Below are 13,072 nucleotides of genomic sequence, written 5' to 3'. Positions count from 1 at the left end.
GTTTTTATCCTTTCTTCTTCAATAACTGAAGACTGGGTAAAATAAATCACTTCTCGACTCCTTCCCTTCAATCCTTCACCTTTCCCTAATAGAAATAACTCTACCAAACTCCCCATAGACTTAACTGTTAATTTGATTGCCTTGTGTGCCATTAGCTTCAATTACTTTTGTTAAACTCCCCATAGTTAACTGCTTATTAATTTGATTCCCCTGCCTGATATTAACCTTAAGTAGAACTGATTACTAGACTTTTTTTCAGCTGCCAAAATGCTTAAGCTTGATTAACAGCGGCTATGTCCTAACAAAACTGGCACTCTAGGAGGTCCCAAATCCACCTGTGTTGTGAATGATGTGTACCTGATCAACCCAGTGTGCTTTTCCTGGCTTCCATTATCAGCCCATCCAATGCACTTTGCTCTAAAGTAAACTGCAGTAAGTTCCTTAGTACCTCCAATTATTTGTTTATTAAATACATATTGCCACCCATTTCACTATTGAAGTGACTCTGGGTGGCTATTGGTGTTTGCAGAAATGGGATTGATACCTCTATTAACACCATCCCAAAAACCTGGTATTCAGAGGTGGACTGATTGAGCAAGACGCAGTGTTACAAAATACCTTGGCTCAACTTAGAGTTGCTTACTTTACTCATGACATAGCCAGCAGAGACACATCGATCCATCTTAGTTTTTAAAAAGCGGTAAAATTTATTAATGCCAGCATTACAGTTAATACATTTAAAGACATTTCTGGTATTCTAGTATTAAAGTTCCAATTGCCCATAGAAGCAGCTCGGCCTGATGACTCTCAATCTAACAGTTGATTGAACTGCAAAGTTACATATTTGTCCTTTGACTTTGTCCAAACTTAGTCCTGTCTCAAGTTTTCTGGGGTGAGGATCTGCTTGGGAAACTGTCAGAAGGCCATCTGCTGCAGAGAGAACACTGGATACAATGAACTAAAGAGAATTCTGACCAAGATTAATTACAAAAATTTCAAAATTAGGAAACAAAACAGCAAAAGGAGAAAAGGATGGGTGAACAGTGACTATGCGGCTGAAAAGAATTGGCACTTCTGAACATGCAGCCACAGCAGAAACCTTTGGCAGGGAGCCATTCACTATGTCCTGGGCATGGTTCGCTTCCTTTGGTACATGATGCAAAACTATAGACCAGATTACCGGGTGTCAAATCCTCATTCGTGGCTCAAGCTGGCTGGTGGTAGAGTTCGTACAAGCCATCGGCCAGCTTCTCTGTCTCCTCATAGGCTTCACAGCTCTCTTTCCAAATTTGGGGCACCTGCTCCTCCCCATAAAATGCCCCTGCAATGGCTCCTGCCATGGTTGCAATCGTATCCGTGTCCCCGCCCAGTAAGATGCAGTACATAATGGTCCGTTGCAGACAGTTGTAGCTATCAGGGACATCTGGGTGAGATTCCATGCAACGCAGGAACGAGTAGATTGCGGTGGGGACAGAATGCAGGGCTGCGATGCCATTGCCTGCATTGAATCAAAGGGTTCCGTTACTTTTACAGAACAGAGCCAGGGCGGCACAGGGGTTAGAACGCAATACTGCAGGCTACTTTTGACTGCCAGATGACTGCAACTTGGCAGTTCGACTCTCACCAGTTGACTCAACCTTCCATCCTTCCGAGGTGGGTAAAATGAGGACCTAGGTTGTTAGGGGCAATAGGCTGACTCTATAAACTGCTTAGAGAGGGCTGCAAAGCACTGTGAAGCAGTATATAAGTCTATTGCTCTCTAGTTTTCTGCCACCAGTGAATGCAAAGTGAACCAGAAGACATATAAAAGCAAATATGGTGTATGCACCAATGCCCACTGAGTCTTCTTTACCTTCCAAGGAATGACCTGCAAATATGTCCTCCAAGAATACTGAAAGAATGGAAGTACAGGTAGTCCTTGACTTACGAGCACAACTAAGCCCAAAATTTCTGTCGCTAAAGGAGACATTTGTTAAGTGAGTTTTGCCCCATTTTATGAACCTTCTTGCCAGAGTTGTTAAGTGAATCACTGCAGTTGTTAAGTAACACGGTTGTTAAGTGAATCTGGCTTCCCCATTGACTTTGCTTGTCAGGTTTGCAAAAAGGGATCGCATGACCCAGGGACGCTGCAACCGTCATAAATAAGGGTCTGTTGCCAAGCATCTGAATTTTGATCATGTGATTATGGGGATGCCGCAATGGTTGTAAGTGTGAAAAGCAGTCATGTCCTTTGCTTCAATGCCACTGTAATTTCCAGCTGTCATTGAACAAACTGTTGTAAGTTGTTTCTGTTCAGTACAACAGAAACAATTTCTAGACTTGGCCCTCTATGCTCTTCCCTCAGCAACAGCAATTTTAATGCCAGGCAAGAGCTCCACAACTCTTTGTACTGGGGTAAGAAGTCCCAGTCTCCACCTTCACAGGAATCATAAAGAAAAAGCCAAATGTAGGAATGGAGACCATTAAAAATATCTTCAACCAAGTCAAATCAACATAACCAAAGCTTTGGAGGAGTCCAAAAGTACTTTTATGCCGTTATGTTTCTTCCGTTCAATTGTGTCCAACTCTCAAGAGACTGCCTGGACAAATCCCTGCAGTTTTTTTCTCAACAAGATTTGGCATAAGTGGTTGGTCACTGCCTCGTTCCTGGGGCTGAAAGAGGGGGATTGGCCCAAAGTCACCCAGCTGGCCCAAAATGGAACTGGAACTCACACATTCCCGGTTTCTAGCCTGATTCCTTAAACCACTAGACCAGGGGTGTCCAACCTTGGCAACTTTAAGACTTGTGGACTTCAACTCCCAGAGTTCCTCAGCCAGCAAAGCTGGCTGAGGAACTCTGGGAGTCCAAGTCCACAAGTCTTAAAGTTGCCAAGGTTGGACACCCCTGCACTAGACCAAGCTGGCTGTCTATGCCAACGTTACACAGATATTATTACTGATTCTGAACATCTAACAACTGGAGATAAACCTCCTCTAAATGCAGAACTTACATTCATAATCACAAGGAGCTACCTTACTGGGGAGACGGCTGACATATAAATTTAATAAATAAATGAGAAACTAAATTGAATCTTAACACCTTTTCCCCCTACATCTATTGCAACACCCTGTTACAGTGATGTTCGATGGGCCAAACAAGCACAGTATAAGTATTATACTTACACAGCTTAAGTATCTCAAACCTCAGGCCTGTTAATTTCATTCTGTTTCCTCTTTCTCAAGGTACATACAGTATTTTTCAGTGTATAAGACTCCCCCCCCCTCAAAAAAGTGGGTGGAAATGTCTTGAGCGTCTTATACAGTGAATGTTGCCAAAGGCCCACCTACCCGCCGGCCCCCACCTGCCTGCCTCTTTGCCTCTTTGCAGCCTGGTCAGCTTCAGCACAGCCTGATGAGCACAAGCAGCTAATTGCCGGTTGGATCGGCCTCCCAACGACCAGCTGTTTCAGGTTGCAGGGATCGCCCGTCACCTATTGCCGCCTGCATACACCCCATTTTCAGCCTCTGCGCGCCCCATTTTTGGCCCATTCCAATTCCTGCCAGCTGGAACAGGCCCAAAATGGGATACACGGAGGCCGAAAATGGGACGCGTGGAGGCGACAATAGGCGATGGCGATCCCTGTAGCCTGAAACAGCTGATCATCGGGAGGCCGATCCAACCGACAATCAGCTGCTTGTGCTAATCAGGCTGTGCCGAAACTGACCGGGCTGTTTGCTGTTTGCTGCAAGGAGGCAAACTGATGGAAGGCAGAGGCAGATTTCCCTCCCCTCCCTCCCCAAAAGCTAGGTGCATCTTATACTTCGGAGTGTCTTTTGGTCCAAAAAATACGGTAAATGTTGCAGCAATCATTGTATAATGAGCAGGAATTAAGGTTTTGTTCATTAATCCACCCTGCTGCTGACTGAAGGTGTCACATCTAAGTTACTTTCTATGAAAGATGCTACCGCCTTTCTTCTTGCAAAAGTTATTTCTTGTAATAATTTCATGGTTCCCTCCTATTTAGGAATGTACTTACCTAATTCTAGTAACACATCCGACCTGGACACACTACCCTGTTCCAAAAACTCTCTGATCTTCTTTAAACGCTTTGAAAAGGGACGGTCCTCGTAGCCCAGCCTGAAGAGAAGACACAGAGGAGAAATATTTTTTGGGTGCTGCCCCCTTGTGCTATAAGGTTGATACTACTGTTCTTACATTTGTGCATCCGCCACAGACTTGTCATCGGCCTCCACGTCTTCCATTTGGCCTATCAGGTGATCCAAAAACTTGTCCCGTTCTGACTCCCCACGGAGAGCATAATGGACTGCCAAGGCTTGCAAGATGGCTCCGTTGTAACCCAAGGAGTTTGCATGGGTCAGCTCAGCACTCAGTTTAGCATACTGGAGAGAGAGAGAAAACAACTGTTTTAGAAAAAAACTAGAAAAACTTAAAAATAATTTCGGGAGAGGTGGTTTCCTTTGTTACCTTAATACAGGCAATCCTCAACTTACGACCAATCATTTAGTGGCTATGTGAAATTTCAACAGCGCTGAAAAAAGTGATTTACGACCAGACCTTGTACTTATGACCTTCACAGCATCCCAGAGGGTCACACAATCACCATTTGTGGCCTTCCAACAAGCAAAGTCGATAGGGGAAATCAGATTTGTTTAACAACCGTGTGGTTCACTTAAAAACTGTGGTGATTCACTTAACAACCGAGACAAAAAAAGATCATAAAATCAGGTGCAGCTGCAACTGCTTTGTTTAGCAACAGAAGCTGTGTTCCCCATTGTAGACGTAAGCTGAGGACGGCCTGTACTTGTTTTGGCTACTGCTGGCAGCACCTAGGAAGCAGTGACAATCACACAAAACTCAGATACGCCAAGTGTGGTTTTTAAGGGTGAATTATTTCATATAATCATTAGAAGCAATTTTAAATTTTATACATAATTTAATGTAATCATCAGTCAGGAACAATGGGAGGGAGTCTACAATTTACTATTTTTTGGCTGGGGTTTTTTTTTAGTCTTTTTAAATTGTTCTCTGTTTTTCATGAGGTCATGTGCATTTCTTTTAGATCCTAACAAACAAGGCTGATATCCATGCAACTACAGGTAGTCCTTGTCTTACAACAGTTCGTTTATTGACTGAAATTACAATGGCACTGAAAACAGTGACTTATGACCATATTTTACACTTAGTAACTATTTTGTAGCATCCCCATGATCATGTGATCAAAATTCTGATTATTGGCAACGGACTCATGACCTCTGTCCTGAGGTCATGTGATCCCCTTTTGCGACCTTCTGACAGCAAAGTTAATAGGTAAGCCAGATTCACTTAACAGCCATTTTACTAACTTAACAACTGCACTGATTAACTTAACAACTGTGGCAGGAAAGGTGGTAAAACATCATCTGTCTCTTAGCAACTGAAATTTTGGGCTCAACTGTGGTCGTAAGTCGAGGACTGCCTATATTAAATTTAGATTTTCAGAGTGATTTACAATTTTCACTCAAGATGGTATAATATTGTTTTATATATTCAAGTAATACTTTAATCAATGTAAAGAGTTTTAGTTTTATCATTGTACTATTTATTTACTGATATTTTATTTTCCATCCATTATCCTCTTTTATCATTTTTTTTATTTTTGTATAGCAATTTATTTGATTCTTTAAATGTTTTAAATAAATTTATAAACAGAATCTTTACAGTGTTTAAGAAAGCAGTAACAGAGCTATTAGGTAAACATATACCTATCCAAAGATTTTGTGCCTCTCTCTGAATAAATGGGACATGCTGTATTTAATGTCAGCTCACCCAATGAACAAGGAAAACCTACTGGCAGCACGCAAAAGGTCCTTCTCTTGATACCATTCCCCTGAAGAGACTAATAACTAAGTGGAGATGCATCCTTTATGAGTATGTCTAATCTCCTTGACATGGTTGCTATCATATCTTGTGGCAACTGGTTTCTTTTTTATATATATAAATTTTAAATATATATATATAAATTTTAAATAATGTTAAACATAAAAATTCAATATCTATATAAACTGTGTGTTGTCTGAGTACAGTTGATTTTAAGAAATAGTAATAATAATATTCATAACATCAATAGTAATCACATAGTAATAATAAATACTTATCTATTTTAGTAAATCTTCAATGTAAATCATTTTCTTATGCTTTTAAGTTTCTAATTTCTGTTTCTGCTAGTTAGATGTTGATAAAACAAATCCCATGTTAAAAAGTACTGAGTTTCTTCCTTCCCCTTAATTTTGAGTGTTAGTCTATCCATTTCTGCACATTCTAATATTTTTATTACATTTTCATCTGTAAGGATCTCTTCCTTTTTCCATTGTTGTGCAAACACAACGCTCGTGGCAATTGCTTTCTAAATTTCTCTTTTTCAGCTTCACTGGTTCTAACATAATTTCTATGATTTTTCTACATATATCAAATCTAAGCTAACTTCTCAAGGCGATAAAGTCTTGATCGAAGCTTAGTAGACAGGCCTCATTAAGGAGACATATCTTATACTTATTTGCCTGACCTTGCAGGGAAAATGAATTATAAATCAATAAACAAACAGATTTTCATTCCAGAACTTCTGTGTTGGTCATCCTAGTGTGAATGGGCTCCATCCTCATTCATGGAAGGCATACAGACAGGAATTGATAAAAATAGCCCTGTTTTCTTATCTGAACAAAAGAGCTCTGAACAGACTACAAGTACGTAAGGAGCTGATCTGAAGAGTTCCTACATGATTGCGCGTGTACATCTGTTACATGTTTAACTTGCTAGTTCTCAGGTGGACACCTAAAAAACAAGGCCAGATATGCCAAATGTGTATTTAAGGAAAAGGGTACTGCGCATTTAATCTAGAAATGTCCAAAATATGACTTAATTTGTTGAACGTCTTGGATGAACACCTTTTCCATAAACATATCTAAATCTCCTTCATAACTTAACACACTGTTTATTTTCACAGCATTCCTTAACGGCTAATTTTATGGCTCTTCTGAAAAAGAAAATCTGTATTCTGTTCTAATACTGCTCCCTAATGTTTACATCTGATGCCATTGCTAGAGTTCTTGGCATTAGAAATCAACTGTTTCAATGTTTTTCCTTCTCTAAGAGTATTTGCTAGGAAAAGGATCGTTGACATACCCTTCACAAGACTGCATTCCTTGAGAATTTCCACCTCAAGGAAGCCTATAGTAGCTACAAAGGCATTCAGTTTCCCAGAAATATTGGCAGACCATCCATGATGGTAGAAGACAACCAAGAAAAAAGAATATTTGTAGCTCCAGGTTAAATGAGGAGTCCTTGGTGGTTCTAAACTAGTTAGTCCTCAACTTACAACATTCATTTAGTGACCATTCATTTAGAACAGCACTGAAAAAAGTGACTTAAGACTTATGACTGTTGCAGCATCCCCACAGTCACATGATCAAAGTTCAGATGCTTGGCAACAAGCTCATATTTATAGCGGCCGCAGTGTCCTGGAGTCATGTGATCACCTTTTGAGACTTCTGACAAGCAAAGTCAATGGAGAAGGCACAGTCACTTAACAGCCGTGCAACTAATTTAACAACTGTGGTGATTCATTTAGCAGCAAGAAAAGTTGTAAAATGGGGCAAAACTCATTTAACAAATGTCTCATTTAGCAACAGAAATGTTGGGCTCAATTGAGGTTGTAAGTCAAGGACTACTTGTAGCTAATTTGGGGATATAAACCGAGAGACAACTCCAAATCGAAAGAAACTCCATCAAGGCCTATCTTAGCTTGTTGCATCAAACAGGATTGCTGTATGTAAATGCTTTCGAATGCTATGTAAATAGTTGGCGTGGCATCTAAAACAATTAACTCACCTTCTTTACGTCTTGAACATCAGAGTAAGCTAATGAAATGCCTGCTACTCTCATGGCACCACCATTCCCATAGGAACCTTTCCCGTTAAACTGCTGTCTTGCTGGCTCAAACACGTCTCTGCATTTAGGACTAAGCAGTTTCTTGAATACAGTCACCACACCGCCTCCATAGGATCGGTCAGGATCCTTGTCATATTCTTCAGCAAACCTGCCAGAAGAAGACTTTGATTACAAAATAGGCTATTTGCATTCCGTCTGCTTGGAAAGACGCTAACAACAGGAGAAGACGGCTTTATTCAAGGGCACAGATCAAGCCCTAAGGATGTTATTTGGAGGATTTGTTTAATCCACGTAGGGGGATATTAACTGATCATACTAACTCATCAAGATAACATCCAGAGCTCTGTAATTAATTCTAGGATTTCAATGGTTTAGCCCAATCGCCTGGATTTGCATAATGCACAAGACTGGGTGACATAAAAAAAATAATAAATAAGGTTAAAAAGCAGTTGTTCATGTAGATGAACAGGCTAAGCCTGAGAGAAGGGTCAAATGTGTCATCAGTCTCTTTGCGCCAAGAGATCTAAATCCAGCCCACCTTGAATTCCTTTGACTCTTATCTCCCGCCAATTTGCTTTGACCGTTAGCAGCTCAGATTCTTGTGGAGCACAAGCTTGAAATAAATCTTTATTTATTTAAACTGCCTAGATCTTCTGATTTCCCTGGCACTTGGCAGTTCATCTTTTGCAAGGATAAATCCAATACTCATTAGTAAAATACTAATACAGTATTGGATTTAGAGTAAAATACACTACTCCTGGTGAGTATTTTACAGCTTTTCCAACATTACTTTCCACGTGGATTCATAAAATACAGGCACAGCAATAGATGGGACTTGAACTGAAGAGAATTCAAGATATCAAAGAGTATCTGGGATATTCCTGTGCTTTCTGCCAATACAAAGGAGGTTTGGGCCTGTGTCATTTTCTCCACCATACCAACAAAACTCTCTAAGGCAAATCTCATTTATATTCAAAATTGAATAATGCCGGATTGTACAAACTTAAGTTTTCATGCCATCAAATTCATACTTCTACCTAATCCAATAGTATTTCCTCTACCTGAAAACAGCCACGTGCCTTACCTCTTTGCCATATCCACTTCATCAAAATCTTGCTTGGCCAACAATGACCTAACTATTGAGTGGGCCATGGCTGTGTCATCGCTGTAATAGAGGATTTCTAGGACACAAACAATAAAGCAATATATATTATACATAGAGAGTATATATATATGGAAACTCACATATTTTGTTTCTTTTTTCAAAGATTGCTGCAAATGCAACCCAGTTGCCTAGTGCTTGAAATGCAGTCACATGACTGTGTAAGCCGGCGATGTCATTGGAACTTCTAACCCCAGGAAGGCCTGCCATAAATTTGAATGGTTGCAAAGCAATTGGGGATAAGGACTACTTATACAGAGGCATGAGTAAATATGAAACTCCACTGCTATGCCTCGTACGTTTGGACATTAAAAAAACATCTTCCTGAATTTAATATGAAGATTCAAAGGGAACCTTACAGAGTTTGGATCAAACATACGTTTATCCAAAATGGAGACTCTTGAAAAACAGTCTGGAGTCCATAAACTCGGTGTTTACTTTTTACCACACCTTAAAAGTAAACAGAATGCTGCCGTATTTTTTCTTTTTAGCTCAACTGCTAAAAGTGAATCACAGAAAGCTGAACAAAGTGAAAGGGCAAATTATTTCTAGCACTGTGATCACAAAGTGACTCGTCCATCTCTTCTTAGGCTACAATTTTGTCACGTTAAACACTGGAAGTTTAATAAAATATAATCAATTTTAATTATAGTAAGAGCAAGAGCACTCAGACTTATACACCGCTTCTAAGAGGTTTACAGAGTCAGCATATTGCCCCCAACCATCTCCGTTCTCATTTTACTGATCTTGGAAGGATGGAAAGCAGAGTCAACCTTGAGCCCGTGTGAATCAAACTGTCAAACTGCTGGCAGTCAGTAGAAGTAGCCTGCAGTACTGCATTTTAACCACTGTGCCACCAAACCCCTAATTATGCTGTTTTAATTGTATTTTAAAAGTACAGAATTTTAATATTTGAATTATCATAATATAAAATTGTTTTAATTATGATCTTTGAAAATTCAATATAAATAAAATCCAATAATGCTTTCAGAAATTTGGCTGATGTTTAAGAATCATTTTTAATTAAATGCAATCTGGCAATACTGCATTAATATTAACTGCAACCTAATTTTCAAACAAGATGTGACTATTATGGTAAATAATGTAATGATAATGTCACTAATAATAGTGGTATTTCTCCTTGTTATAAGGGTAGTTGTCTAATGAATATAAATTTGTCAAACTGACATGAATAATCACAATAACTTAATATGCAGTACTGCATTACTAATTTAAGCAAGCTTCCATGAAATATTTAAGTGGCAGGCTCGAAACCACAGCAAATAATTGTTCCTCTTTGCAAATCTAGGCAGTGATTCCTGCCCTATTGGTGATGCAATGTTGCCATACATTTAACCACACCACTTTTACCCTTCTTAGTTAGCTGTAATTACAAGAAAAACGGAGAAGCCAGCAAAAGCAGCCTGAACCTTTTATCTGGAAGGGTCCCATCCCCCATCCCACCTTGCCTTTCCCACCCTGTGAAGGGAACAAGAATTAAAGCAGAATTAAAGCAGCAATCAGACTTTTAGGCCTAACCACAACAATAAAAAAATTAAACAGCAATAGCACTTAAGTCTTATCCACGGCTTCACAGTGCTTTAGAGCCCTCTCAGGATCGAACTGCCAAACTGATGGCAGCCAGCAATTATGTGATATTTTATATAATACATGTGTGTGTGTGTGTGTACACACACACACACACACATACATACATACATATATATACATATATATATATATGGATCTTTTGTTGGTTCGGGTTCTCTCCCGCGTAAGATTCAAAGTATCTAGGCAACGTTTTGGCGAGGTCCCACTCGCCATCTTCAGGCTGGTGCTTTTCGGCTTAGTGCCAGTGCAAGCAGTGTGTGACCGGAGCTGCCATCTCTCTATATACAAGTGGTGGGGGATGGTGTGCTGGGCTGGTTGGCTGTGCTGCAGCCTCTTGATTGTTGATGGAGTTGATGTTGGTATAATGGGCTGTGTAATGGCCTTTTGTTGTGGAGATATCCTGGATCTTGTGCTGTCATCTCCTGGGTCGCTAGCCTCTTTTGTGTTTTAACGGCTTGGGTAATGGGTTGTGTGATGGGCTTGTGAGTTCTTTTGTTGTGGTATCCTGGGTCTTGCGCTTGTAATCTCCTGGGTCGCTTTGTTTTTGATCTCTTTTCCATTAGCCTCCGTGTAGTAACAGCTTGGGTAATGGGTTGTGTGATGACCTTGTGAGATTTATTGTTGTGGTATCCTTGGTCTTGTGCTGTGATATCCTGGGTCATTTGCTGTGTTGTGACTTCTTGAGTCCTTGAGGTGTAATTTCTTGAGTTTTCTGATGTGATGTCCTGAGCAGGTGGCTGTGATGTAGCATTTTGGGTTTTTAATATGGCTTTGAGTTTGGGGTCTGGGTCTGTGTTCGTTTGGCTTCGAGTTCGTGGTCGCCACATCTTCATGGTGGGGGTCAGTTCGCTCATGTATGGTTCAGAGGAGTTTGAAGTGGGTAGTGATGATGCAGCTGCAGTGCGGCTTCTGGTCTGTGGTCGTGTCTCATCTTCTGTGTGGGTGTGAGTCTGATTTTTACGTGGAAGTGTGGTGGTGGCATCTTGTGTGGCCCTCATGGTGTGGGTCTGGTGTCATTTATCATGTTGGGTACTCGTCTGTTCATGAGGGCGGGTTTCAAATGGCTGGTAAGCGGGAGGTGTCACAACCCATTACCCAAGCCGTTAAAACACAAGAGGCTAACGACCCAGGAGATGACAGCACAAGATCCAGGATATCTCCACAACAAAAGGCCATTACACAGCCCATTATACCAACATCAACTCCATCAACCAATCAAGAGGCTGCAGCACAGCCAACCAGCCCAGCACACCATCCCCACCACTTGTATATAGAGAGAGATGGCAGCTCCGGTCACACACTGCTTGCACTGGCACTAAGCCGAAAGCACCAGCCTGAAGATGGCGAGTGGGACCTCGCCCGAAACGTTGCCTAGATACTTTGAATCTTACGCGGGAGAGAACCCGAATAACCAAAGATCCACATACAAATACCCGCGAGAACCTCAGAAAACAAATATATATATATATATATATATATATATATATATATATATATATATATATATATATATATATATATATATATATATATATATATATACATACATATACATATACATATACATTACATATACATATACATATACATATATGTATGTATTATATGAAGTATTATAATGAAGTTATTTATTACAATATTAAAAACAAAAGAAGGAAATGAAATAAAATGAAAAACACAAGGGAAATGTAAAATAATGACATAGCAAATAAAATAAAATGTTGGGGGGGGGCGAGGCAGGGAGAAATCCAAGCCGAGCGTCCTGACTGGGAGGGGGGGATCCTCCCCTCAAGGATCCAAGCCAGATCCCGAGACAGCGACCCACTGGATCCCCCCAGGCGGTCCCGCTCTGCTCACTCGAAACACGCCTGCCGCTCTCCTCGCCAGGCTCCGCAGCCGGGCCTTCCCGGGGCGGCGATGGCAGCGGTCGCAGGGCAAGTACGAAGCGGAGCAACTCGGGCGCGCTGACCGACTCCCGCGCCTCGAACTCGCCGCCCAGGCAGTCGCCCAGCAGAGCCCCGAGAAGGCATCCTCGGCACCGGCTCCGCGTCAGCGGAGCCACCTTCGCCGCCATCTTGCGCAAGGGGGCGGGGCTTCTTCCCGACCCCGCCTCCTTCCTTCCTCCTCTTCCGCCCCCCGAGGGCGCCAGGTGAGCCGCGCGGTCCCACGAAGCCCCGCCCCTTCTCCGAACCCTCATTTACCTGCCCGGCCCGGCCAGCCTCCAGGTGTACCAGTTGCCAGATGGGAATAAGGGAAAGCGGGAGTCAGATAACAGATACCAGATAATCAGAGTTGGAAGGGACCTTGTAGGTCATGTAGTCCATATTGGTGAGGGTTGCAGTGTCCCCAGGTCACGTGTGAACGCCTTTTGCAAC

The 13,072-nt window shown here is 41.4% G+C and overlaps 1 protein-coding gene across 1 annotated transcript; it reads right to left on the bottom strand.

Annotated features, from left to right (window-relative positions):
- Positions 1-683: 683 nt before the first annotated feature.
- ADPRS (ADP-ribosylserine hydrolase) lies at positions 684-12,815 on the bottom strand. Its single transcript, XM_026680633.2, has 6 exons — positions 12,555-12,815; positions 9,009-9,105; positions 7,865-8,072; positions 4,196-4,380; positions 4,017-4,117; positions 684-1,498 (listed from the first exon to the last, which is right to left on the bottom strand). The coding sequence occupies exons 1-6, from the start codon at positions 12,769-12,771 to the stop codon at positions 1,206-1,208; spliced, it is 1,101 nt and encodes a 366-aa protein (XP_026536418.1). The 5' UTR covers positions 12,772-12,815; the 3' UTR covers positions 684-1,205.
- Positions 12,816-13,072: the final 257 nt, after the last annotated feature.

The sequence above is a fragment of the Notechis scutatus genome, chromosome 8 (assembly GCF_049901735.1).
Source record: "Notechis scutatus isolate UNSWTSFEM ecotype Mainland chromosome 8, rNotScu1.2, whole genome shotgun sequence".
NCBI classification, from domain to species: Eukaryota; Metazoa; Chordata; class Lepidosauria; order Squamata; family Elapidae; genus Notechis; species Notechis scutatus.
Note: the sequence above shows the minus strand (reverse complement) of the source record. Positions and strands in the feature narration are given on the sequence as shown.